Raw genomic sequence first — 27,556 nt, 5'->3', positions numbered from 1 at the left:
AAAGTCCTGTTATGCTTCTTATTGACAAAGCAACAGTTTCAGAATGTTAGATGTAATTTTTGAGTCTTTGTTTTGGCTGCTCTGCTATTGATAATCATGGGTTCATTCTTTCAGAGTTTTCTTTTTTCTTAGTTCTCATCTTAGCTTCATTCTGGATACTAGAGGATCCTAAAAGGTTCTTCATTAGATAACAGAAATTTTACTGTAGTTCTGTAACCCAAACAATTATGAATAAAGAATGTGACTAGTAAGATAGTAATGGTACTTAGTGGCTACATTTATAGAATATTTTTATGTTCTAGGCAGGGAGGCACAAACTTCACATGTATCAGTACTTACCAGTTTGGGGGTTATATTTATAAGAGGTATTTCTTAGAATTTCCATTAGATGGAAGAGCTAGTGCATAAAACTACTCCCTTAACAATGAAAGCTGAAAAGAAAAAAATGGGGAGGAGTAGTTCACATAGAATTCATATAGGTAGGTGCAACATACGTTTTTCATCAGAGTATTTGATTCAGTCTTTTAGTGATATCTAAGCTATTATGAAATAACTTCTGATAGAGTAACCTTGGATTTAGAAGATTATTCTGGAGATGTAGATTCTTTGGTTTTAGGAAAAGTCTTATCTCAAACTTTAGCACACATCAGAGTCACCTGGAGGTCTTGTTAACACAGATTTCTGGCCCTGTCCCCAGAAGTGTTTTTTGTTTGGTTGGTTTTTGTTTTTATTGATATATAATTGACATATTTTTAAAATTATTTTATATTGGAGTATAGTTGATTAACAATGTTGTATTAGTTTCAGGTGAACAGCAAAATGATTCAGTTATACATATACATGTATCTATTCTTTTTCGAATTCTTTTCCTATTTAGGTTATTACAGAATATTGAGCAGAGTTCCCTGTGGTATACAGTAGGTCCCTGTTGGCTATCCATTTTAAATATAGCAGTGTGTACATGTCAAACCCAAACTCCCTAACTATCCTTTCCCCTCAACCTTCCCCCCGGTAACCATAATTGACATATTGTGTTAGTTTCAGGTATACAACATAATAATTCAATATTTGTATATATTGCTTTTTTTTAACTGAAGGACAGAGAATGAATTCATATTCCTCAATAGTCTGAGTATCCAAAGCTCATGTTGTTAATCACTGTATACTCCCTCACCAAGGCCTTAAAGGACCCAGTTTGGGTAGAAGGCAGTAAAAAAGTTCCTGGGTGGGAGAGACAGCAGAGGAAAGGTGGCAAAGAAAGCAACTTTTCAGACTGAAAGGATAGTATTGGCTTCAAAACATGTTCACCTGACTGTATTTTGTCTCTCATCTTTTCCCTTTTTTGTTTGACTTTTAACAGAAACCTATGTGTTAAACAGGTAAAATTTTATCAAGAAGCTGAGAACATATTTTTCTAGTGTATGTTATAGGTAGTAGAAAGTCTAGGTGGTTGATGATGAGAGTTTAGCCAAATTAACTGGATGAAATAATGATAATTCCTTGTTGGCTAATATTTTTGAAAATTCCTTAAATAATGAAACAAGTTGCATAAAAGATATGCTGCTTCTCTATCATTACACAAGAAGTAACCTGTAGCCATAATAAATAAAAGTAGAATCCCATTTTAATGAACTTTGCAGAACATCACAACTTACATTTCTACACAAACCTTATTAACATTATAATGTCTTCCTACTGTGCGAAGTGGCTCAAGTATGAGCTTTAAATTTTATTTTGGGAAGTTAGTAGTATACCATAAGCATAAAGAATTGGTTTGAAATTACGTGAAAAGAAATGCTTTTAGAGTTACAAAGGCAGTGGTACTTGAGAGGGTACCTATCAATACTGTCATGCCCTCTACTGTAGCTATGTTTGAGTAATTGTGAAAAGTTCATAGTCTTCCTAAAACATAACAGATCAGGAATCAAGGGCTGCTGGGCCAAGATGATATTCCTCTTTGCACAACCCATCTTAGTGAGTGTCTGGTTCTAGACTTGCTCCATACGGAATGGACATGACACTCAGCATGTGTCAGAGGGAGTGTCATGGATGGTGGGGCAGAGGCGGGAAAGTCTGAAACCTCATGATCCATAAGGAAAGGAGAGATTAGCAGACTGTGACAGCAAAAGGCATGTAGAAAGCGGGAGAAATTGTTTCAACATATTGCCTTTAAGAATATGGTTTTTCTCTCTAATTTTAGAATCTGTTTATGGACTGTCCACAGACATTTATCTGCTTCCTCTGCCTTTTTTATGAACTTAGGAAATCTGGTCACCTGTTACAAAGGCTTGGTAAAATTCTGACCCCTCTCTCCTCTTCCTTTCTCAAGTCCCAAGTGATGCCCCAGCATACCCTTTACTCAGATCGCCTTTCTTACTTTCCTCTACCTTAGTCCCTTGAACATTCATCCTTACTGACTTTCATTTCATGTGATTGATAGGGTTTTTGGGTTTTTTGGGTTTTTGGGTTGTTTCCCAGTACTCTCGAAAGCAGAATCACATATTAAAATGATGATAATGGCTGCCATTTACTGACTGCTTACTTTGTGTAAAGTGCCATGTTGAGCATTTTACTTTCATTACTTCATCTAACTCTGAAGTAGTTAATATGAGTATCGCCATTTTGTCAGTGAAGAAACAGGCACAGAAACAAGCACTCAGCTTCTAAGTGATGGACCTAGGATTGACTTTGGGCATTCTGGCTTGAGTCCACATGCTCTCAGCCTCCTTCACCACCTCCCATAACTGGAATCACATCCTAAACTGGAGGCTCCTCTTTAGGCAGCAGTAGCCCTCTAGTTCCTTGTTCTACCTGATAAAGCCCTATTTGCTAAAAATGAATGAATGTGAAATTCACAAGCCACCAGTGTGACAGAGAAAATAGGTATGTAAGCAACACTGAATAGCCATGTGTGTGACAGGGATTTAGAAATTTCTTAAACACCTATAATTTTCTGTTTCTTGTCTATTGCCTTGTTCTTTCTTCATATCCATAGTGGCTAGACATAATAGGTGCTTTATACATATTAAATCATTGAATCTGTTGTGTATAAATGAATAAAGCCTGTGTTAGAATGACATGTTTGTTGGGGCATAAATATAGCTTGATTTTCTAGAACTTGGGGGTTTTCATGGTTGAAGTGAAACAGGAGGGTGGAAATATATCATTGCAAGAATATAGAGTGCTTTAGAGTTACATATCTATACCAACAAGCATCTATGGAGTATCTGGTATTTGGTAGGTATTATTTTAAGCAAGTGTGTAATGGTGTGTAAAACAGGCAGAGTTCTTCTCATGGAGCCTGTGATCTTTGTGAAGCTAGTTATTTAGTTCCATGTTTATAGCTGAATAAATTGAGACAAGAGGAGGATAAGTTTCCCAAGATTGTCTACTAAGTAGTTGGTAGCTTTACATCTGTAAATTATTACCTACTGCCACGTAGCCATGAGATCCATTTTAGTTATTAAGGTAGGAGTTATTTTCAGTCTTATGCTGGTTAATTTTACAAGAAAAATATTATGCAATGTAATAGTCCTGGTGGTGTTTTTAGCAACCATAACTCAGCTTCTCAGGTATACTCATAGTATATATTATCTTCCTTGGAATATCTACAAAGTAATACTGAGCCTGCCAAGTATATAAACCTAAACTTGTAGCAATCTCAACATTAGAGGAGGATATAATAGATCTTTGTGTGGGGGAGGGAAGGAAGTGAAAGGGAGGACTGGAGCATGTGACAAAGTCATGATCTTTCAGTTGAATAATCTTATAATTTAGCAGAAACATCTGGGCTTTCCCAGATGGCATCATGATGGTAATTCATCAAGGGAACCCTTTTGTGCTAACAGCAACTAGTGAACTTGGGGGGAGGGGATGAGACTTTTCTTCTTAAATTGTAAAACCGTGACCCAGGAAGCCTTGGGGAACAGAACTTGTGAGCTTTACAAACTGATGTAGTTGCACAAGTTGACAAATTTTAAGAAGCACTGTTGTGTGCAGAATAGGAACTAAGTAATAGGAGGAGTCAGCTAACTGTAAAAGAAGTAAGTGAAGTGGTCTCTTACCCTCAAACCTGTTGAAGAAGAATTGGCATACCTACCAGAAATCTATTTCTGAGAAGTATCTAAATAATATCATTTAAAATGAAAAAATTAGAAATAACCCAAATGCTCACCAGCATGAAAATAGATCAAAAATTGTTTATACATACAATGGACCATTACCTTGTAACACAGCAGCCCAAAGGGTAAAGTACAAGCTACACACTACAATATGGATAAATCTTAGAAAATGCAGTTTTGAGTGAAAGGCTTAGGTTATATACAGTATCAAACCCTTTTCGCTACAGTTAAAAAAAAAAACAAGCTAAAATATTATTTAGGCATCCGTGTATTTGTAATATTTCTAAAATAAGACAGTGATTTACACAAAATTCAGAAATAGCTGCCTCAAAAGGGGAGGCAGGAATTCAGAACAGAGAAGGAGCATGTAAATGAAAGACACTGATCTGTTTCTCCAGTTGGGCAATGGTTTCATGGGTATTGGTGATTTTTTTTTAAGAATTAAAATTAGGCATCGAAGTTTGTTATTTAAAGAAGTTCTGAAATGAGTCATTTTAGAAAATAGTTCCCCCCCACTTCATTTATCTTTTAACACTTCTGGATGTATCAGGTGTTCTTAATATGTCCACCCGGATAAGTAAATGTGGTGGGAACTCGGTAAGATGGTTTTTTCAGTGGTACAGTTAAGCAAGTGACATCCTTCACAATAGTCAGGAAGAATCTGGTTTACCCTTCGCCAGCACAAGCAGAAAGATACATGCTGGATTCTCAGCTTCTCAGAAAATGCCCACTTGGGAATTCCCTGTGCTCAATGGTTAGGATGCAGCACTTTCACTGCTGGGACCTGGGTTTGATCCCTGGTCAGCGAGCTAAGATCCTGCAAGCCTTGCTGCTTGGCCAAAAAAAAAAAGAAAGAAAGAAAGAAAGAAAAGAAAATGCCCACTTATTAAAAACGTAAACTAGATGTATAACAGTGACTAAGTGGAATATATGGTTTGTGAAACATTAAGGTGTAAAGTATGAAAGCGGTTAAATTTTTTCTCTGCTTCAAATCTTAACTTTGTTGAAATAACCGTTTAGGAAATTTCAAAAGGACCTTGCCTGTGTTACTTTGTTTTGGTTTCCTTTATTTTCCCTGAGTAAAGTTTAATCCTTGGGGTGGAGTGCTGAAGCTGCAAAGTATAGAAGAAAAAATGGACTTAATGGGCATTCTAGAAGCAGCTGGGGATCCCGGTTCTACCACTTGCTAATTGTGTGATCTTGGGCCAGTTATGTGGCTCAACTTTGGTTTCCTTCAATGTAAAGAGGGAATATCAATACCTACTTTGCAGGATTCTTTTTTTTTTGGCTGCATTGGGTCTTCGTTGCTGTGCACAGGCTTTCTCTAGTTGCGGCGAGCAGGGGCTACTCTTTGTTGCAGTGCACGGGTTTCTCATTGCGGTGGCTTCTCGTTGCGGAGCACCGGCTCTAGGCGCGCGGGCTTCAGTGGTTGTGGCTTGCGGGATCTAGACCGCAGGCTCAGTAGTTGTGGTGCACGGGCTTAGTTGCTCCTCGGCATATGGGATCTTCCCGGACTGGGGCTTGAACCCGTGTCCCCTGCATTGGCAGACGGATTCTTAACCACTGCGCCACCAGGAAAGTCCCAACTTTGCAGGATTCTTGTGAGGATTTGATATGATATTTACAAAGCACCTAACAGAAAATAAAAATTCAATAAATGGTAGCTACCTTAAGTAGTAATAATTTTTCCACATCGTAAAACAGGGACATTGGGTGTGACAAATCAGCCTTTGTCTTATAATAGTAGCTGAGTAAATATACTTTAAAGGAATGTAACTACTAACTTTGAAAAGTGAATCTCATTTGCTTTGAATCAACCATAATGTGGAAAATTCATGCTGGGTGAGCAGTTAGAACATAGTATTGTTCAGATCATTATCTTGGATTTGAACTTCACATAGCCTTGTTAATTCTGTTTTAGGGCCACAAACTGTATCCCAGACCTCCTCACAACTCTTTTACAAATATATGCTGTTATTCTCAAGTGGAATCAAATGAGAAAATAGTTCAATACAGCTTATAATTAGTGTGTTTATGAGAAAAGATTATGAAAAAAAAGTTCAAGGTTTGTATGTCTTACTGATGACTTAATATTGCCTTTATATTCTAAGCTAATATGTTTACATAGTAAAAACATTACCAAGCAATATTTTAAATTATTTTTATTAGTCCTCTATTTAGTGCCTGTTTTTATAGTAAATTCATTGCTTATGAACAGAACAATGAGTAACTGTCATGTTGAAGACTCAAGAGTGGTTACCTGCAAACAGGTATAACTGTGTAAAAGTACAGGTTTTCCTGCCCACCCACAGTTCTTATTTCTGAAATAACTGCTAATACCTCCTCAAACTGATAGGTATGGGAAACTCAAGGGTAACCAGTGCAGACAGGTTTTTCTCTCCTTGGCAGAAGTTTTAGTTGCTTTGGGCTTCCTTCCTTGTGTCTACCTGGAGAGGACCTTTGGAAGGAATGTTAATCAAGTTTCTGTGCTTATTGACCTAGATGTTTTTGTTTTGCTGGTACGTTGTAATCAATCCAGATCTCCTGTTCAGGGTTAAATAAATGCTTATTGTTTGGTTGGTGGGAAGATTGTCCATCATGGTTTGTGACAGGCTGAATTCAGATTTTGGTGGACACAGGCAATCCCAGAGCATTCAGATTAATTCACATATTCACAGTTCTATATTTTAAGAATGTATCAGTGACCTAGAGTCTTGATGTCATATGTACAGATAGCCAGGGCTCTTTGGTATTGTGGTTCCAGGAACTATTCAGTGTAATTTTAAAGATTTTAATGACTGCTTAATGGTGTTTTGAAGTATTACATGGCTTAAAGTGAAACTATAAACTATCTCCCTTTAAGTTTTAATCTATAAAGATGTCTGGCTAGAAAGGAATTGCACTGTAATTAAATGTGAATGTGTTAAATAAAGACTTATATTCAGTATTTGGATATGTAAACTGTGCTTCCTTGAAGAAGTGATCTTGTCTTAAGCTGCATGCCCAGTGCCTGGCACATGGGGTACTCTCAGTGAATATTTACTGAATGAATGAATGAATGAATGAATAGCTCTGGTCCAGATGTAGAATAATGTTGGAAGAGATTTAAATAGAAATGAATAAACCTAGTTGGAAAATTTTATTTTCCTTAGTAACTTGCTGATGTTCTTCCTAATTATAAATAAGCATATATGTATATATATTCTTACATTGTACCAGATTGCCTTCCCTCTAACAATATGAAAATACCTGTTTACCTACAGAATCTGGTTCTCAGCATTTTTTCTTTGAGTTGAATCTCAAATTAGGATGGAAGCATTTATGAATTTTTTTGTATTTGCTGTAAACACTTTATTCCAGTATGGCTTTCCTTTTCATTTACTTAAAAAAATTGTTTTATTGAATTATAGTTGTTTACAATGTTGTATTAGTTTCAGGTGTACAGCAAAGTGATTCAGTTATTTATATGTATATATATATATATATGTATATATATATATATATAAAATACTTGGGCTTCCCTGGTGGCGCAGTGGTGAAGAATCCACCTGCCAGTGCAGGGGACACAGGTTCGAGCCCTGGTCTGGGAAGATCCCACATGCCACAGAGCAACTAAGCACGTGCACCACAACTACTGAGCCCACACACCACAACTACTGAAGCCCGCACACCTAGTGCCTGTGCTCTGCAACAAGAGAAGCTACCACAAATAGGAGCCCGCGCACTGCAACGAAGAGTAGCCCCTGCTCGCCGCAACTAGAGAAAGCCCGTGCACAGCAACGAAGACCTAATGCATACAAAAATAAATAAATATTTTTTAAAATTTTAATAATACTCAAGGAGAAATTTTTCTTTCAGTTTTTAGATAACCCTCTGATAAGAAATCCTAGAACACAATAAATCATCTTGGGACGTATTTCTTGAAGTTTTGTGCTCCTCCTAAAAACCAGACCCTTAAGTAAAAACAAACAAAAACTTGTTTTCAATCGTCCAAAACATTGTCACAGAAAATCTTTGTCATCCCTTATCTCCTTGTTATTTATGTAGCTCAGAAAGCAAGTACCTAACTTCTTGCTACCAAGGCATAATGGTCTCCTTGGATAGTATAGATATGTGGGTGGGTGGGTAAACTGGTAGATTGGTTTAAGAGAACTGGATAATGTGCCCTTAGCATGTTCCAAGATGGGAGAATTTTTAAGGTACTAGAAAATAATCTAATGCAGAAACTTGGTAAATACAGCAATATCAGAAGGGGAGGGGAAAATTGCCATTAATCAGGAAGGATTTTACTTTTTTCACTTCATGTTTTTTTTTCTTGCACTTCTGTCCTGTCTACAAAGTTAGGTCTTTGTACTTTGGAGAAGGAAATTATGAATGCCTGAGAGTATGGCATTTAAATGGAAAATCTGCTTTAGTTTTTCTTAAAACACTACCTTTAGCAGAGCAAAGAATTTTGATAGCTAAGTATATAAGGAAAAAAGAGGTGAATTATGTGCTTGTTAAAGTAATCTAACTACCTCTTTTACCATCTTTGCTGTCCAGTATTACCCAGTATTAACTGTCTTCCTGTTATCCAGCCCTTTTATCCCACAGAGAGGGGAATTGATGAGGATATGTGCATTGTGTTATGTCTGATCACAGTTTGACTAGCATAGTCTGGAAGTGGGTTGTGCAGGATGAGAGCTAGCAGCCTAATTGCTCTCCCTGCATCAGCAGCATCTATAAAGCATCCTGGGAATTGCTCACCCTACGTTCAGAGCAGCTGGTCACATGAGCCTGAATTTTCAGTTCAGTTCATTAGTCAGCCATTTTGGTCAACACCCTGCTTACTGCGCACGACCAATCCTATTAGAACTCAGCATCCCAGCTCCTCTGAGCAGATCCTGGAAGTGATTTCTGCAGTTCAGGATTTTTTTTTTAAGCTAAATCGAAAATATTGGTTTATTTTTTGTTTGTTTTTTTTTTTCTTTTGTACTTTTTTTTTTTTCCTGCACAGAGAAGGAGGATTTTTCACTTACTCATACAGAGGCCAGTTTTTCAAAGCCAGCTAAGGTAGCATCGGCTGTGCAGGATTTCAAGCCTCTGGCTCAGCTGAAAAAGAAGGAGGTAGGGAAGGGAAGATAACAAAAGAGAAGCTGGAAGAAGACAAGCATCATCTTATTTTGCTAGGTGGTAGGAGCTGTCTATGAGAAGAGATAGTGTAGAATTGTTTATCTTGAACAGTTGGTTCTTAAACCATAAGGTGTGTTTTTTTAACCTCCCCCACCCCATTTCTTGAGAGCTTTGTTGCAGAGCTTTGGATTGGGGGTTTTTGTTGAGGAGGATTTATTTTTGTGGGGTGTGTGTGTGTGTGTGTGTGTGTGTGTGTTGTGGTCCCAGCTGAGTCATCATGTCGGCTCTGACGCCTCCCACCGATATGCCGACCCCCACCACTGACAAGATCACACAGGCTGCTATGGAGACCATCTACCTTTGCAAATTCCGAGTGTCTATGGATGGAGAATGGCTCTGCCTGCGAGAGCTGGATGACATCTCACTTACACCTGACCCAGAGCCTACCCAGGAAGGTATGGTTAGATCCCATCCACTAGTATCTCAGCAGCATCCCCATTGTTACTCGGGCTGGGAGGGTCAGGGAAAGGCAGGAAGAACCCATGCTGTAAACTATTAACAAGCCTGAAAACCTTTCATCCTTACCTACCACCAGCTCCCCTTCTCTACTTTACTGGGAAAAATAATTTTTCCCTGCCCCCTGAGGTATCCTTTCAAAAGATGCTGGTGCTTGTTTAGAGTTCTTTGTCTTGAAGCCTCTAAAAAGAACATTTGAGGTCACTTATCACATCTGACCCTAATCAACAATGAAAAAGCTATTAATTCTGATTAGATGCTAAAATATTATAGAAATTGTAGTGATTCTTAATAAAGATAAAAAAGCATGACCATAATTATAGGGTTGTACATGATATAGTTGAAACGCTCATGAAGGGTATCCTATCATCAGGATATAATGTTAAACAGGCTATGATATCTAGAAAGTATTTGGTCAAACATTTTTTTCTTTAATAATATAGATTATAAGGTTCGATGAGGAAGCAGTTTTACATTCAGTGCTTATTTAATGAATATGGTGTCTTAAAAAAGCACAATGCCTTAAAAAGGCATGATTGATAAGGTTATTCCTTCCCATGGAACGTATTGGCCATTGCTTTTTATAAGTTATTTGTGGTATCTATGATGACCCATTTGAAATTTCTACTGTCAGTACCTTTGAGACCTTTGTGGTTCTTGACTTGTGACTTTCTCCCAGAACCTTTTCTAAATTGTGAGAGTGTTTCATCTTCTACCCCTAAATTCTCTTAGTACAGTAAGGAAGAGAATTAACATGAGTCATAATTTGAGTCAAATTGTTTTGTATTTTTAGGTAGTGACCTCTTAGCTAGTGTTTATTCTCTATCCTTAAAATAATGAAGACAGAAATGCTCATGTATGAGAATAAATTCTTCATAAAATCTGCCTAATATTTAGACATACTGCAGGATAGAGGGCACAAGGTGAATTGCACTTAGCAATTGGGTTAGGAAAAGTGATTCCTTTCCCTTGACCTAGTGTCATTGCAATCTTATCATGACTCAGATTTCACTCTTTGTGTCTGAAAAGGATTTTATTTTTCCAGTTAGACACTTTTAGAGAGGGTTAACATCATAACACAAAGCATTCATTTGGGTGTGTCTTTAGGGTAATGTTTAAGTAGTTTTTAAGGCCCTTTGCATCTCTTAACAATTGATTTGTCAGCTGGACAGCTTCCTTTGGCTCTAAGTTTCAGAATGTGCACAGGGGTTAGAGGACATCAGCTAGAACTGCATACAATGCCAGTACTGTTTAGAACAGCCTCCAAAGCTTTAAAAATCTTTAGGGAAGAAAAATACATTTTTAGAAGGCTACCAAGAAGTCTTTTAGCAAATGCCTCAATTTGCATATTTTGTTTTAAAATATATTCATTTTGAGAGTCATGCAATATCAAATATTCCCTTAATTATAAAATTTAGTGTGTCAGTGTCTCAAAATAACTTATAACAAATTTAATAATTTGAATACATATTTGTTTTTTGAGCAAGATTCCTGTGAGTGAACAAAAGTGAGCTGTTTGGTTCACATAAGCATTTGTAGTGGTACTGTTTAAATTCAATATGGAGAAATCTGTGATGGAAAATGTATGAGAGCTGCAACCTAAGCTTAAGTGGCACATCCTTAGATTAAGGGAAACAGACAAATAGGAAGTTCCCAACACCTTAGAGTCAACTATGGAGGGTGTGGAGGAAAATAGAGAAATGCTAACAAATGAATTTTGGAATTCTGCCTTAAGTTGGGTAAAAGAAGAAACAATTTCAAATGATTAGCACTAGAAGTAATAAAAGAAAGTCCAGACCCAGGAAAACATCTATAGGTTTAGTGATCTAGGAAACCAGGTAAATAAAATACAGGGATTTTATTTCCTTGCTCCACTGGCTAACTCTGGATGTCTAAACAGTCATTTGAACCAAAGAAATGTCTGCTTTAATATTGATGCTAGTGACAATTGTTAAGTTTAATTTAGCAACTAACCTTTAAGTGGTGATCACCAGGCCAGTGATAATGGGAATCTTACTGTGTTGACAAAATGGAGCACCTGGTGCCCAGGCACAGGAGTATTCATAGAATACTTCAGACATCTGACCGCGCAAATCCTGCATTGGGGCCCTCTGACTCCCACAAGAGAAAAGGGGCAAAAGCGTAATGTATCCTCTTAAGAGGATAATATAGACTAACTTTGTGGCCTCAGCACTACAAGCATTGCAGTTTCCAACTTTTGTTTTCTGAAAACAGAGTTCCTTCCTTCACTGTGCTGTCCAAAGTGTAGGCCTGGACCTAGAATTTCTGCCTAGCTTAACTCTTAAATACGTGGGAATAAAAACTCACTTAATTATTTCAGTGCTTATTGGTGGTCAAGGAGGTGACCTTTCTCTCACTTCTTTTAATACACTTTTTTTTGAAAAACCTGGAGCAAATCTCCAAATCTTTAATTGTAAGGAGAAGGTTCAGCAAAGGCTTCATCCAGTAAGTGACACTTGGGCTGGGCTCAACCTTGCGTGATAACTAGACCATCACCAGGCTGACACTGTGGCGGGTAGGGGTTGGAGGGGACGTTTCAGACAGTACATAGTGAGCTGGCCAAGCTCGGGTATAACAAGTAGTTAGGACTGGTACCTACCAGATAGTAGGTTAGGAGGATTAAATGAGATACTTAATGTAAAGTGCCCTATAAATTTAGTTATTTGTGTAATAGTTATTCATGGAGCAGTGGTTTGAGCTGCAACAGTTTAAGCCCCATTCTTTATTGCCGTTTTAGTGTGTATTTCTGTTTTTATATCTAACTTTCTGGAGTAGTCTAAACTAATTGTTTACCAGACAGACTAAAGGTTAGTAGCTTGAATTCATATAAACGAGAAAATAATCGGTTAAAAATAAAACGCAGTTATCAAGAAATACTTCTTTTCCTATTAACCTTCTTTTAAAGAAGAGGAATCTGACATTGAGAGGTGAAACACAGATGATCGGTTTAGTACAGTATAATACACCATCTGGTTATAAAGACAGCTATAAGCTTTGAATTATTTTTTTGACTTAGAAAATTTCCTTCTCAAATACAGATAATAAGAGGCAGACTACGAAGAAATGATACATTGAGCAGGCACACTGAGGAGAGAATCTCTGCTCAAGTCTTTGATTTTAGTGTTACTATAGAGAACTGTATGTGATGGCAGACTTCAGACATGCTGTTACTGTGTAACTATGCAGTTTTCCCCTGGTAGTTGCATTTTGCTTTAGTGTTCATTAGACTATCTGGCACTTATACTGTAATGTATAAAGAGATAGCTTATATGTAACATCTGTGAGTGTAGTAATGATACTGCACCACATGCAAGGAGTGTGTTTTGGTCTGTCAGTTGGTCAGAAATATTTATTGGGCATCCCTTCATGCAAAGTCCAGTTCTAGAGACTAAGAAATAGGTGGCCCTTGCCCTCAATGAATTCACAGTCAAGGAAAAGAGATGAAACAAAGATGTCAGAGGCTGCTGTAAAACAAGTGTGAACTACTTAGTTGCTAAAGGACAATCCTGTTTCTTAGGAACTGGACATGGAATTCAAAGCCAGGTAACACTTAGAGTGACCACACTTCCCAAAGGACAGTATGGGTGTAGATTTGGGATCAGGTTTTTCCATTCAGTAGGGAATACGCTACTGATATAACAAGCAAGGAAAAATCCCCTGAAGATGAAATGGAAAATGTTTGTTATCTGGTGACTGTGGAAAGTGTCTGGTGCTGAGATAACTCCATTGACATTTACTAACGTACTCTTACTCATTAATATCACTGCACACTAGTAAAACCCCATCCTGCTTGGGACCTGCATATGTTTTAATGAAAAAAGTGCCTGTCTCAGTGGGCATTTTGTCAGGGGAAGCCAAATGGCTGTTTACCAAGAAACTTCATAGCATGAATTCACTACAGTCTAGTGCAGGGCTTCTAAATCTGGGAACCATGATTCAAAAAATTATATATAAAATTTTACATTTGTGCTTTTTTTTTCCTAGGGCAAAAATCCTTAGGGTCTGTTAGAACCCCCAAAGAAAAAAAGCAGTGTTTGAAAAACACAGTTGTTATCATAAGATCAGAATTTATGCTCCACACTATGCTAGGTCCTGAGGTACAGCACAGTGAATAAGCCCGCTCCTCCGTATTTTCTGAGCTTACTGACAAGTGGGTAGTAGGGTAGTTCAACAAGTAAAATGGCAATCACTGTAGTACCTTGGTACAGAGCCAATGTATGAAATATATATGTATGAAATTATATAAACCAGATTTAAGGCATCTGGCTATTGTAGTTTTCTGCTATGATTAAACAAATAGTGCTGTATGTGTTAGGCCATAGAAGAGGGATTTATGTGCTCCGTTCCACAACAGAAGCTTAATTTTGTCTTTCATTTTAGTTTCCGCAACTACCAGGATCTAATTATGTCACATCCAGATTCCTACACCTACTTTTAGCTTTTCTCCAAACCATTTCTCTTCCTATACTGATTCATTCTTTATAAAATTGCCAAATGAGTCTTCAAGAAAGTAAACTTTTCATTCTTGTACATGAGCCTGTTTCAGGCAGCCTTTATATTGAATGTAGAATATTCCTGAAAAGGTGGTAGTGGTGGTGGTGGTGTAGCAAGAAGAGATGCTATGTTTTATTGAGCAGCTACTTTGTGCCAGGAACTGTTTCCTCTAAGTAATATATATGTATTATCTCATTTAATCCTTACAAAAACCCTTTGAGCCTAGGTACTGTTATCCCCATTTTACAAATTGACAGATTCAGAGATGTAGTAAGTGTTGGAGCCTCCATCCAACCCACATGCAGCTCACCTACACTGCAATTCAGTGAGTGTACGTCCAACAATAGACCTGTGTGTCATAAAGAACATCTTCCTCCCAGTCTCTGGTGACATATTTCCAGTAATTTTGTACACAATTGAACGTGGCATTGACCAGCTTATGTCCAGTGAGCATCCAAATGAGGCCAAAAGCATGCCAATTGGGGCAGGCTTGGTGATTGCCATCAATTAAATTGGATACCTTAGCATGTTATCCACTTGGGGTTTTTTTTCCTCTTTCCACCCGTTTTTATAAAGCCCATAAAAATATTTACATAGTTGTGCAGATGCTGCGAAACAGTAAAAATGGCACATTGCTGAAACTGACCTGGTGGGCAGGCAGCACCTTTATGTGCTAAGTTTAAAATGTTTCTCAAGTAGATGTGCAAAATGACGTGGAAAGCTGTTTGTGGTAGCAGTAATGTTCGTGATTATGGATTGTCTGAAACAGTAACGACGTTGAATCCTTATTCTTTAGCTAACTATTCCCATGCCCTTCTTTTGGGTAATTTTACTTATCAAATGTTTTTTCAAACTCCTTTTCAATGCTTACCTATTTCAATCAGGCTGTGATTCTGCACTTTGCCAAAACCCTGATTATTCTTGTTGTTATACTATTCCCGCTTTAGATTCTCCGTGCTGACATTAAATTAGGAAAGGGTTCATCAATGAACCTTTTCCAACAAGTCCAATATCCTTCATCTCCTGAATCGTTGGATACTGTCTGTGTCACTTGATTGAATGCACTTTAAATCATTCTCCAGTGATTTATTTTAACCTATGTGATTCATACTTTATGAGATTATACAGAAAGTTCTTTAGGGTAAAACTTTTCTTTTGCATCCTTCAGAAGGCCTTAATTACTGTGTACTGTTTATTGTAGCTGTCTAACACACTTTAGGTGAACTCATTAATGCCTCATAACCCCAGAAAATAATCATTCTTAAAAGAAAAGTTTATGAAAAGATTATTGGAATACCTTCCCTCCATTACACATAACTTATGTTTCTGGGTATTTTAAATTTTAAAAAATCATTTATCTCATATTATAAACTCATTGTATCTTATTTCAAAAATGGAAGTTTAGGGCTTCCCTGGTGGCGCAGTGGTTGAGAGTCCGCCTGCCGATGCAGGGGACACGGGTTTGTGCCCCGGTCCGGGAAGATCCCACATGCCGTGGAGCAGCTGGGCCCGTGACCCATGGCCGCTGAGCCTGCGCGTCTGGAGCCTGTGCTCCGCTACGGGAGAGGCCACAACAGTGAGAGACCCGCGTACCCAAAAAAAAAAAATGGAAGTTTAGTACAACAAATAATTTGTTGTTGTTGTTTAAAATATCTATGAATAATATCCAGTGCTGATGAAAGTGTGGGAAGGCTCAGATAGGGCTCTGCTAGTAGGATATATATTGGTACAGCCTTTTTGGAAATCACTTTATCAGTGTGAATCAAGAGCCTTGAAAAATTAAGTTCCAGTTGTTTTACCAGATATCTATCCTAAGGAGATAATCAGAGGTAAAGGCAAAATATATAGGTATATATATTTATCACTGTATTATGATTTATAGTAGCAAAACTTTAATTGCAACTTAAATAACCTAATAGGAAAATTGTTCAATAAATTGTAGAGCATCAATACAACAAACACTAATAATGGTGTTGTGGAAGAATATTTAATGGCAGGGAGTATTTTTTAAAATATAGTAAGTTTTATGGGCTTCCTTGTGGCGCAGTGGTTAAGAATTAGCCTGCCAATGTAGGGGACACGGGTTCGTGCCCCGGTCCGGGAAGATCCCACATGCCGCGGAGCGGCTAGGCCCATGAGCCATGGCCGCTGAGCCTGCGCTCCGGAGCCTGTGCTCCGCAACGGAAGAGGCTGCAACAGTGAGAGGCCCACATACCGCAAAAAATAAATAAATAAAATATAGTAAGTTTTAAAAGCTGTCTCCCAAGCCACATATACACTGTGGTCACAGGTTTTTTTGCTGCGTTGGGTCTTAGTTGCCACAATTTGATTTAAATATAGGTACACGTACACACAAGTGAAAGGAAATGTACCAAAAATGTAAAAAAGTGGTTTTCTCTGGATAGTGGAACTACAGATGATTTTTATAGTCTTCATACTTCATTATGTCTTCCAAATATTCTACAAGAGGATATATTACTATAATCAAGAAACAATGTTATTTTTTTCTTTAAAGAAAAAAGCTTAATGAAAACTGTAGATGTGCAGTCATCTATCTTTCTAACTCAGAGTTAAGTACCTTCCATGACAGAGTTTCCAACAGCCGTGAATAGGAGAAATAGCCTAAAAGTGGAGCTACTGGGCTTCCCTGGTGGTGCAGTGGTTGAGAGTCCTCCTGCCGATGCGGTGGACACGGGTTCGTGCCCCGGTCCGGGAAGATCCCACATGCCGCGGAGCGGCTGGGCCCGTGAGCCATGGCCGCTGAGCCTGCGCGGCCAGAGCCTGTGCTCCTCAACGGGAAAGGCCACAACAGTGAGAGGCCCTCATACCGGAAAAAAAAAAAAAAAAAAAAAAAAGTGGAGCTACTGCTTTAGATTCAATTTCCACTATAATTTTTTAATATTTCTAGTAAACATCTTGAGTTTTTCCAGGTCACAGGTCAGGGTTTATTTTTTGGCTTGCTTTGTTTTCAGAGCTGTCTAAATGCGGCATGCTGTGCACAGGGGTGACCCACAGCATTTAGACTTAGGTGCATTTAGTACAGCATTTGATTTATTCCTTTCCTGTGTTCAGAAAATAAAACCTGAGTTGTTAGGATTCTCTGTTTTACAGAATCGTGTTCTTTGCTTTCGCTCTGGCACTCCTCCTTTTGTAATCTGCCCTCAGTGAGATTATTGGAATATCTGTTGCCACCAACCCGGTTAGCCTCATAGTCAGGTTCTCTTGAGTTGTGATTACGTGTGCACAAGGCAGTCTTCGTGAACTTCTCAAAGTGAAGAGGTTATAGCTTTTACTACCATCTCAGAAACCTACCAGACAAAGTTCTTTGGACAAGGTTCATCCCTTCTTGTTGTTCTGCTCTGGGAATAGTCTGGCTAGTCACCTTTACAAGGTAAGTTTTACCCACTTGCCTCTGAGATTTTATAAAATCCTAAATCTGGGAGAGAAGTATCAGCAGAGTTCCATTTGTACCTCAATCTGTAATGAAACCATAGAAGAGCTACATGTTTCCTCTGAGCTGACTGTAATGTGCTCTCCCTAAAATCAACTTTCTCCTTCTGATTTCAGGTCTGCTTTCAATTTCTTCCCAACTCCCTAGTACTCCTGTCACTGGAGTCTGCTTTAGTGCCCTGTCATTAATCACAGTGCCTTACTACTGTCTTTCCTCTTTATTGGTGAGCTTTTTCTGGACCGTTTTTGAACGGAGCTTTTACTTTAATTTGTGACTTTCTTAGTGTAGTTCACATTAACTCTTCTTTGGGTTATCAGCGCCTAGTGCCAGAAGGTTATTTGTCCTAAGCTAATCATGGACATCTTTATCATTTTCCAGAGGTACATTCTGTACCAGATTAGATAACTAATACTCAGTGATGGATGTCAGATTGGAATTCAAGCTGTTGGATTCCCAAGCCTGGGTACCTGTGAGACCTGGCTAGGAAGAGAGCAAGGCTGTCACTTGAGAGCGCCCACAGTATTCTCTGCGCTTCAGTGTGGTTCTGTATTATTTCGGGTTTGTTGGTTGTGCCCCTTTTTTGGGAAGGTGGAGAGTATAATGGGGCATGATTTTCCTTTGCTGTTGTTCTAACCCCACTGGGACTGCTAAAAAGTACTTTTGAGTACAGGGAAGTAAATACTAAAATTCATTCCCTTGCAGTTTTTTTGTATTTGAACTTTGCCAGAGAACAAATAGATGAATTTGATGAGCTTAGAAACACATGTGTAGAGGGACAGTGAAACATACTTATTGTCAAATGACCCCTGAGTATTTATTTTTCATCATAATTAAATTTCCCCCAATAAAAAATATTATATCAGCATATTGAAAATACTGGGGTTCTCTTAGAAAAATATATTTAGAATTATATATATATATGAATTTTAGTGAAAACAACTTTATTTTTAAAGTTGTATAATATACTCGCATTTAAGAGTCACAGAATACAGACAAGTGAAAATATATAAAACAGTAGAATTCACCTAAAATTCTAGGACCTATCAGTAACCACTGGTAAGGTCTAGCAACCTGATTCTCTTTTTTAATATATACATATGTGGTTCGTTTACAAACTCGCACAATTTTATGCATGTAAGGTCATCACATACCTGTCTTGTGTGACCTGCCGTTCTTCTCTCCACTTCAGTAAATAGAAATCTCTACTGCCTCATTTAATGCCTTCACTTGTTTGGATGTGCCATGATTTCTTTACTCCCTTATTATAGATATTTAGGTTATTTCAAAATTAGGCTACCCCAAACAGTTTTGGTACATCATTATGTTTATAAATTGAACACTTTTCAGTTGAACAATTTCATTTTTAGAAGTGGAATTTCTGGGTCAAATAGTAATATATTTTACTTTTTTTATACACATTTCCAAGCTGCAATAAACATTAAAAAAAAATTTAATGCCATGGTGTCATGAATTTTCATATTGGCTGCTTCTTTGCAACTCATTTTTATCTTTTCCCTCTGCAGTTGGTTGTGGTTTCCCACACTATTAAAATCTGAACTTTCAAAGGAAACAGTTGTGGGGTTTTAGGACAGTTGATTCAGCAGCTGCAAACTGCATGATAATGTTTTATCTGTTTTTTTTTGGGGGGGGGGGCGTTCTTTGAGCTAGTGACAATGTCCTAGCAGAAGAGAATGAGTTTTACTGTTGATTGTACAGTGAGAAATTTCACACTTCTCTAAGATTGCTATGGTTTACTTTCTACAATGAAAAGGCTGCTGGAATTTCTTTTTTCTTTCTCCAAGAGCTGTAAAACTTAGGGTATGTATGAGATGTACTCTGTGTTATCTGAGAATTTCACAGTGTCCTCTTTTATGGGTAGCAGCTACCCAGTTGAGGTCCAGTTAGTCAGAGACATTATTTTCTGCCATTGCAGCCATTCAGGCAAGAGGGCAAAGGGTCTCCTGATGCAGTGGAGGCCCCTTTTTTTCATCCCCTCACTCCCCGTCAGGCCCTGTGTCACCTAGCTGCTCACCTGACTTAGGAATCTGTTTTATCTAATACCAATCCCTTTTTACCTTGTGTCATAGTTACATAGTTCTCCTGAAGGGCAGTGTCTGTGGATATTTCATCTTTGTCTTTTCTGTACAGATTAACTGTCCTAACTGCCATAGTAAAGCCCTGTGCTCCCCGTTTGTGCTCAGCGAATATTAAACGGCTCAAATGTTGATAACTATTGGAAAAACCTGCATTCCTCCTCTTGTGTCTCTCTTTTACTTTCACACAGAACACTTCACTTCCGACACTTCTTGTCACCAAATGTGTGGGATTTTTCCCAATACCAAGCAATTCCGTGACACCAGCTGGGTGTCCCACAATTTAACTCCTTTCTGACTCTGTCTACCTGGAGATAACATCAGATCCCACAGATCAAAGGCTCAGACCCTCAAGACTGTTCCCTCCCAGCCCACAACCATAACACTTCAGCTGCCAAATGCAAGTTGTAGGGCCCCAGATCACCCACCACTTCTCTCTGGCTGGGCTACAAATCACAGATTCCCATGACCTCTCTCTTATATTCAGTTATTTGCTAAAGAGCTCACAGAACTCAGGGAAACACTTAACTTACGTTTGCCAGTTTATTAGAGGATATGATAAAGGAAAGAGATGCACAGCCAGATGAAGGGATACGTAGGGTGAGGTCTGGGAGGGCCCAGAGCGCAGGAGCTTCTGTCCCTGTCTAGTTGGAATGCATCACCCTCCCCGTGTGTGAATGTGTTCACCAACCTGAAAGCTTTCAAACCCCATACTATTGGGATTTTAAGGAGCCTTCCTCACATGGATAAGACCAATTATTAACTCCATTTTCAGCCCCTCTCGTCTCTTCAGAGAGGTGGGGGAGTGTTGCTGATAATTCCAAGCTTCTAATGATGGGAACCAGATCCCATTCAGGAGCCACCCAGAGTCACCTGATTAGAACAAAAGATGCTCCTACTGTTCTTAGCACTCAGGAATTTATATGGTTTCAGGAGGCCTCTGTCAGGGACTTGGCATGAAAACCAAAGATATATTTCTTATTATAAATCACAGTGTCACAGTAACTGTTTGTTTGTTTGTTTTTTTGTGGTACGCAGGCCTCTCGCTGTTGTGGCCTCTCCCATTGCGGAGCACAGGCTCCGGATGCGCAGGCTCAGCGGCCATGGCTCACGGGCCCAACTTCTCCACGGCACGTGGGATCTTCCCGGACCAGGGCACGAGCCCGTGTCCCCTGCATCGGCAGGCGGACTCTCAACCACTGCGCCACCAGGGAAGCCCCACAGTAACTTAATATTACCTTTTCCAGGACCATTTGTATTTCTTTGCAGATATTTTTGTTTTTTATTATACTTTGAGGAGAAGATAGACCTTGCCCTAATTACTGGTTTATTATAGCAGGACCTCTTAGCATTTTTTTTAAGTTAGCTTGATAGTTCCTCTGCTAATATTTATTATTATGTTACCAACCTAATTATGTTATTGTTTAACAGTGTCTCAGCTGCTGAATTTGTCCTTGGTCTACTTACATTGACTTATGTTCTTTCTCTGTGTTTAATAGTTAGTTTAGTTTGTTTGTTTGTTTGTTTTCCCAATCCCATTCCCTCTATTTCCTTTGAATAATTATGGCAAATATACTTAGAGGACTCCAGTTTGTAGCCAAATCAAAATACAGGGCACATATTGGTTTCTTATAAATGTAAAGTTGACATTGAGTACCTGTGATTTGCTAAGTACTTTAAATTAATTAACATTTACTTTCACAACAGTCCTTCAGAGTTATTTGTGATCAGTGGTTGGGGCTTCAGGAAGGCTGTCCCCTCAAGAAACTCTCAAGAAACTCTAGTAAACTTTTAAAAAGTAACACTCTAAATCAAAGACACCTAGCCTCAAGGAGACAGTGTAACTTGGTTGCTTTTGTCTCTAAACTTGACTGCAGCTCCCTTGTCTATAGTAATAATACTCCTGAAGAGAGAACTTATCGAGAAGAAGAGAGATCTCACAAGCCTGGGTACATAAACAATGGAGAAGCACTTTGAGTCTATTCCAGTGCTTCTCAGGAGGGATGGAGCTTCAGCTCTCCCTCATGGAGAGAAAAAAGAAGTAGCTATGCAGGGTCCAGTGTCAAAGCTAGGCCCTCTTTTACCAGACCACACTGCATCATCATTGAGTCACCACATACCATAAGAACAACTATTTTACAGTACCACCTAATTAAATATTTCCAGAGCTAAGTAAATTAGCCTCCATGTTTAGCCAGGAAATGGTTCAGTGAACCTCAAATAACCTATGCTTCCTAATTCAGGGCCTTTGTATAGTTCCAGCCTGACTCTTATCTCTTGACTTTAAAAGATGTCTTTGTTCATATGCATCTTAAAAATAAGATGATAGAGTCTGTTAGGAGCAGCATTTTTAACTGCTTTAAATCCAAGCGTTTAGAGTGGAGTGGTGGTCCTGACATTGCATTGGTCTCATGGCACCACACCCTGTGACAATCCACTTGGCATTATAAGGTATGCACTCCTTTCCTTATGAGTCAGTGTTTTGAGTGAACTGAGGCTGTCTGTTTAGCCAGAGTAACTTTGGAAGCTCCCCTTTACCATTCACTTTAATATTTATAGTGCACACCTGGCACAATTCTGATTGCTACAGCTCTGCACTATGCATTATCTAGAGCAAAATTTTAATCCAGACCTATTTTTTGTATCAACCAGCAAGGCTTTAGATTATGCTTCTTTGCAACTTGTGAATATGTATTATGATACAAATTAAAGGTAATATAGTTTTTTAGACCAGGCGAAACATGCTCAAGTCAACAAAGTATTATCCCTAGAAAAAGGAAATGTTCTGGGAAAGAGAAGAGTTGGTCATGCTGCCACCCACCTCTTTGATTCATGTATTACATACTTTTGTTTTTATTGTTGTTGTTTTAATAATTTGAACATATTCCAGAGGGCACAATTTTAAAAAATCTTTTATAAATCCTTCTTTGGGGGTTATAAAAGAGCAGTATGGTATCCATTCTTTATTACAATAAAACTGTGAGCATGCCAAGGTAAAGTGGGTAACAAGTTTAAAAGGAGAAAACATACCTTTTACCTTTCTGGGGAGGAGGGCTCTTTTAAATTGATTCCATCACTCTGACACTCATAATTTTAAATGTTGTTTTAGAAACAAAACATGTCTGGTTGGAACAGAAAAGTGCTCTAGGTGGCCCATGCCAAGGGGAAAATCAGAGAGATCCCTTGTACCCACACCCATTTCCAACTAGAAAATCACTTTCCTGGGCTCTTCTTTGCACAAATCTTGGAGTTTCTTTATATTTTGCTTTAATAGAGTGGACTTTTATTAGGTGACAAATGTAGTTTTTAGTTAAAGAAATGAAGAATAAAATAGGAAGTCACCTTACAGATTTTCACAAGGTCACATGGCAAGTCTGTATGGCAAACTAACATGATCGTTAAAAGAATATTCTTATGAATCTATAGTCCTACATAATATAAATCTGTAGCATATTATATTTTCAGAGGATTATACTTGAAAATCATATATGCAAATATATATATGATGCCTTTTAACACAAATTCATTGTAAAATAATAATACTGTGCTTTTTCTGTATGAGATACTTTCTAAGTGTTCTAGACATAAATCCAAAAAAAAGCTCTTAAAGCCAAAAGCATTTTTCATAAATTTGCCTGAACTCACTTGATGCTAAAACATGACCTGAATTTACTTCAGGCTATTTATAGTCTTTATCCTGTTTAATCTGAATATCCATATGTGTCCTGCAGAAATGCTGATGTGCTTGCTTGTGAAGTGCTGTCTCAGGCCCTGCTGGTTCTACATGTTGGCCTCAGTATATGCCGTTTTACCTTTCTAAAAAAAATAAAATTCTGCCTTTCAGAATGCATTTGGCCAGAAAATATTCAGCTAAAATATTTTGGACCTGTATTTACTCTTTTTACTCCTTGCAGCAGGGCTGTAAGATAGGTACTCCTCTTGTCCATGCTTTATAGATGAGGAAACTGACTGAGGAAAAACAGATGAAGTACCTGGACCAAGGTCATACAAACACTAAGGGGTGGAGCTGGGACGTGAGCCCGGGTGTTCCAGCTCCTGAGTCTGTTCTCGGAACTATCATGTTCTCCTACCTCTGTTTATAAAGTGACTTGCTTGGGATGTTGACAGAAGTTAGGAATTTAATCCTGGTTCTCTGAGCTGTACTCCTGTGCTTGGTTTTCTAAGTCATTGACTTCTAAACTTTTGAATTGGGGAACAGTACAAGTGTAATAGGGTATAGGTACTTGCATTCTTTTTATATTACCTTTTATATTACTTTTTATATTGCCTATCTTTGTGTCTGACCTAACCGATAATCTTTATATATGTAATTTTCAAAAAAGTTCCATTTTAATCACATATCACTTTACTAGATCCCCATCTGCTTCCCTGTTTTCTGAATTTAAATTTTAACTTTTTATATATTTGTGGGGTTTTTTGCACGTCTTTACAGGATAACTAAATATATATTTCACATTAGAATGAATGCTTACATTCCACTTGAAAATCACTATGCCACGTGAGAACCAAAGTTGACCAGTTTAATTACAGTGATAATATAATGAACTAGTGAGTAGGACAAATGATAAATTGTTTTTCTGGATCATTACTCCCAAGTTATTGCTTCAGACCCTATGCTGGCTTCCATGATAAATTTTTCAAGAAAGAGGGCTTGTCATGGGCAAAGTATTCTTTGCCCATTTTCTCATTTCTGTTATGCTTCATCCTCTGAGAACTTACCTTTATTTGTATTTGCATATTTACACATATAAAATTCACATGATTTGGTGAGTTTAATTATGAATATTGCAGTTGTGTATAATACCATGGTTTCAGAGTTACTGAAGGATGAACCTAATCCATTTTTTAAAAAATTTCTATAGGTTCTCAAAATTCATTTCAGAACAGATAATGATCTTACAGCTTTAAGACACTATTAGAAGACGCTATAATAAAGTATCTATTATATTTGTAATCATGACATCTGTGTCCTTTTGTCTCACATGGAATATTCTGTATACAAGAACACTGAGTTTATAGTAAGAGGGGAGAGAGAGTACTATACTTTTAACTGAATAAACATCTGTCTTTATTGAATTATAAGTGATTTATCTTCAAAACAGCAACTTTTCCTTTATTTTTGTTTGAGGGAAGGAGAGCTGTTTGGGTGGAAGGCTCGGGAAAGGTATTTAGGGTATTCTTTGGTTGTTTTAGGAAGAGTCACTAGTTTTGCATCATGATATTTGGCCTGAGTCTGAAAAACATTCCACATGTTTTTTTAGCTTTACTGAAGGGATCAAAAGAAATACTGAATGAGGTCAGTGTTGTGTACGCTAGAATACAGAGTCTCATCTTGATTTTCAGTGGGAAAAAAAGTCTGTTATTTATGGGATATACAGATCCCATAGAAGATCTGTGAAATTAGAAGCCTTGAAATTATTAATCTTAGCTTTGAGACCTATTTAATAGTCATAGTTGATCTTTCTGCTCGGTTAGTGTCACATTCCTCTTTGGGTATGTTCCCAGCGCTTTTCACCGCTAATCTCTGAGTTAAGCCCAAAGAGTTCTAGGCATCTCCCTTTCAGTTATCCCTTTTGAAACCTTGTTTTTAATAACACTTTTCTTTCTTGGCTTGCATGACATTTTATCTTTCTTTTCCTTTCTTTTTGCTGTTTGCAAAGACTCTTGGGAGGATTTGACAGATTTGGTGGAGCAAATGCGCGATGATACAGAAGGTGCGTGCCACACCAACATCTTTCAGTTTTCTTTTTCTTTTTTTTTTTTTTAATCTTCTAACCACCTTTTGATTGTTTTCCATAAGAGGAAGTGTCCGCTTTAGGTTTTATTTCCCATGACTGTAACTGGAGCAGTAAGCGTATTCGCCAGATTTTCCATGCAGGTACTTCGTACAGGATTAGGTTTTCAGAGTCTTGCATTTAAAAATCTTTATCTTTCTGGTTCCAAGTAAAGTGGGATTAATATATGTTTATGCTGTTCCTTTAAGATAATAATATGTTCAAAGGGGACTTTATTTCAAGATTATATCATTTTTCTATGGCTGTTTTTTCATGTGTTAGGAAGATGTAAATTTTTTATCATTCATGAAAAGAAATATATATATCTATATGTATTACCATGAACAAGCAGTTTAAAAACAAACAGATCCCAGGAACTTCAAGTACCTGGAATGTTGCTCTGATTTGTAGATTTCCCAGAACATTAAGTCATTTTGAGCTTGGTCATGTAATAGCATTCCTTTCTGGTGGAATTACCTTGAAAAGTAGCACATGTGTTCAAATGCATGAAGGTTCCCCAAACCAATAATTATTTCTTCTATAATTGGCACCTAACTTTAGGGATCTCAAGGTGATTCACACATTTTATAATAAAGATAGAAAAATTGAAGTTTGGCTCCACTTTATCATTTTACATTCTCCCACTTTGGCTGGGCACCTACAAGTCCCCCAGCTTCAGTGTACGCTCTCCTAGCACACGCACTCCCACCACTCTGTCCACACTGGCCTTTTCACTGACTGCATGAGCTGACCTCAGCCTCCTCTCCTGCGTTGTTCCTGTGACATCCCACCCGGAGCATTTACTTCCCTTCTCCCTCCCCCTGTGCCCCCTACATCCCCATTTAGTCTCGATGAGAGCTCTGTGAAGCGCTCCCTGACAGCTTTGGCCCAGTTCATTTCTCCATTCATTCAAATCCTGCAGAACTTGGAGCCTAAGGCTTTTTACTTGTTTTCTAATTCTTGTGTGTTTACATTCCTAGTTAAAGTGTAAAATCCTTGAGAGCAGAGATTGTCTTAAACTTCTTGGTATTCGTATCAGACTTAGGACAGTATTGTCCTCCGTAGATTTGGTCACACCAGCCAAAAAACTAAGGCAGTTTTCTCTCTCCAGTGATGCCCAATAGTTTCTTCTTCAGCGCTTTACTTTGAATGAGTAAATTATCCTGAGTTTCATCTCATTTCCTATAGTCAAACTGTCTTTTTATTCCATCTTTGATTCTACTTTTAATATAATTAGTTACATGTATTTTGATGAAAAGGCAGATCAGTATTGTCTAGTTGATTGACAGTTCATAGACAAGAAAAAAAAGAGGACAGTGTTGATTCATTCAGTGAGTACTGATGTTAGCTGACATTATCATTATTATTATTATTTACCAGGCACTAGATAGGTTTAAGGTTGTGATTCCTTTAATAGACTACATACTAAAGAAAAATGCTGCGTATAGGCCAACAAATCTGTGCCCTTCTTAGAAACTTCTTCCCTATGACTTAGCCCTGGCAAAATTCTATTTCTTTGATACAAGGTACTACTGCAAGAATCAAGCCTACTATAAGAGTCAGCCTCCTCCTTTTCATTTCTTTTTGCTGGAATTTTTGTGAATGATTGTCATAGGTGAAATCAAAAAGGGAAACCCCCAGAAGATGTGTGAATTTTTTTTATTATAGTATAGTTGAATTACAGTGTTGTATTAATTACTGCTGTACAGCGAAGTGACTCACTTATACACTTATATACATTCTTTTTCATATTCTTTTCCATTATGGTTAATCACAGTATATTGAACATAATTCCCTGTGCTATACAGTAGGACCTTGTTGTTTATCCATTCTATATATACCCATTTGCATCCGCTAATCCCAAACTCCCACTCCATTCCTCCCCACACCCCCTCCCCATTGGCAACCACCAGACTGCTCTCTATGTCCCTGATTCTGTTTCTGTTTCATAGA

The 27,556-nt window shown here is 38.0% G+C and overlaps 1 protein-coding gene across 6 annotated transcripts in view; it reads left to right on the top strand.

The window, feature by feature from the left end:
- Nucleotides 1-27,556, top strand: part of RUFY3 (RUN and FYVE domain containing 3) — an 83,323-nt gene that overhangs the window by 6,677 nt on the left and 49,090 nt on the right. The window contains exon 1 of one of the 6 annotated variants that reach the window (XM_029234875.1): nucleotides 8,687-9,688. The exons of 4 other annotated variants lie outside the window; for them this stretch is intronic. In XM_029234875.1, coding sequence (XP_029090708.1) covers nucleotides 9,511-9,688 — 178 coding nt within the window. In that variant the 5' untranslated portion in view covers nucleotides 8,687-9,510. Of the gene's footprint in view, nucleotides 1-8,686; nucleotides 9,689-27,556 lie in introns of those variants that run through there. One more of the 6 variants, XM_029234879.1, reaches the window with a different exon arrangement.

This window comes from Monodon monoceros, unplaced genomic scaffold, assembly GCF_005190385.1.
Source record: "Monodon monoceros isolate NGI ecotype Baffin Bay Population unplaced genomic scaffold, NGI_Narwhal_1 Super_Scaffold_20, whole genome shotgun sequence".
Classification (NCBI taxonomy): domain Eukaryota; kingdom Metazoa; phylum Chordata; class Mammalia; order Artiodactyla; family Monodontidae; genus Monodon; species Monodon monoceros.
Note: the sequence above shows the minus strand (reverse complement) of the source record. Positions and strands in the feature narration are given on the sequence as shown.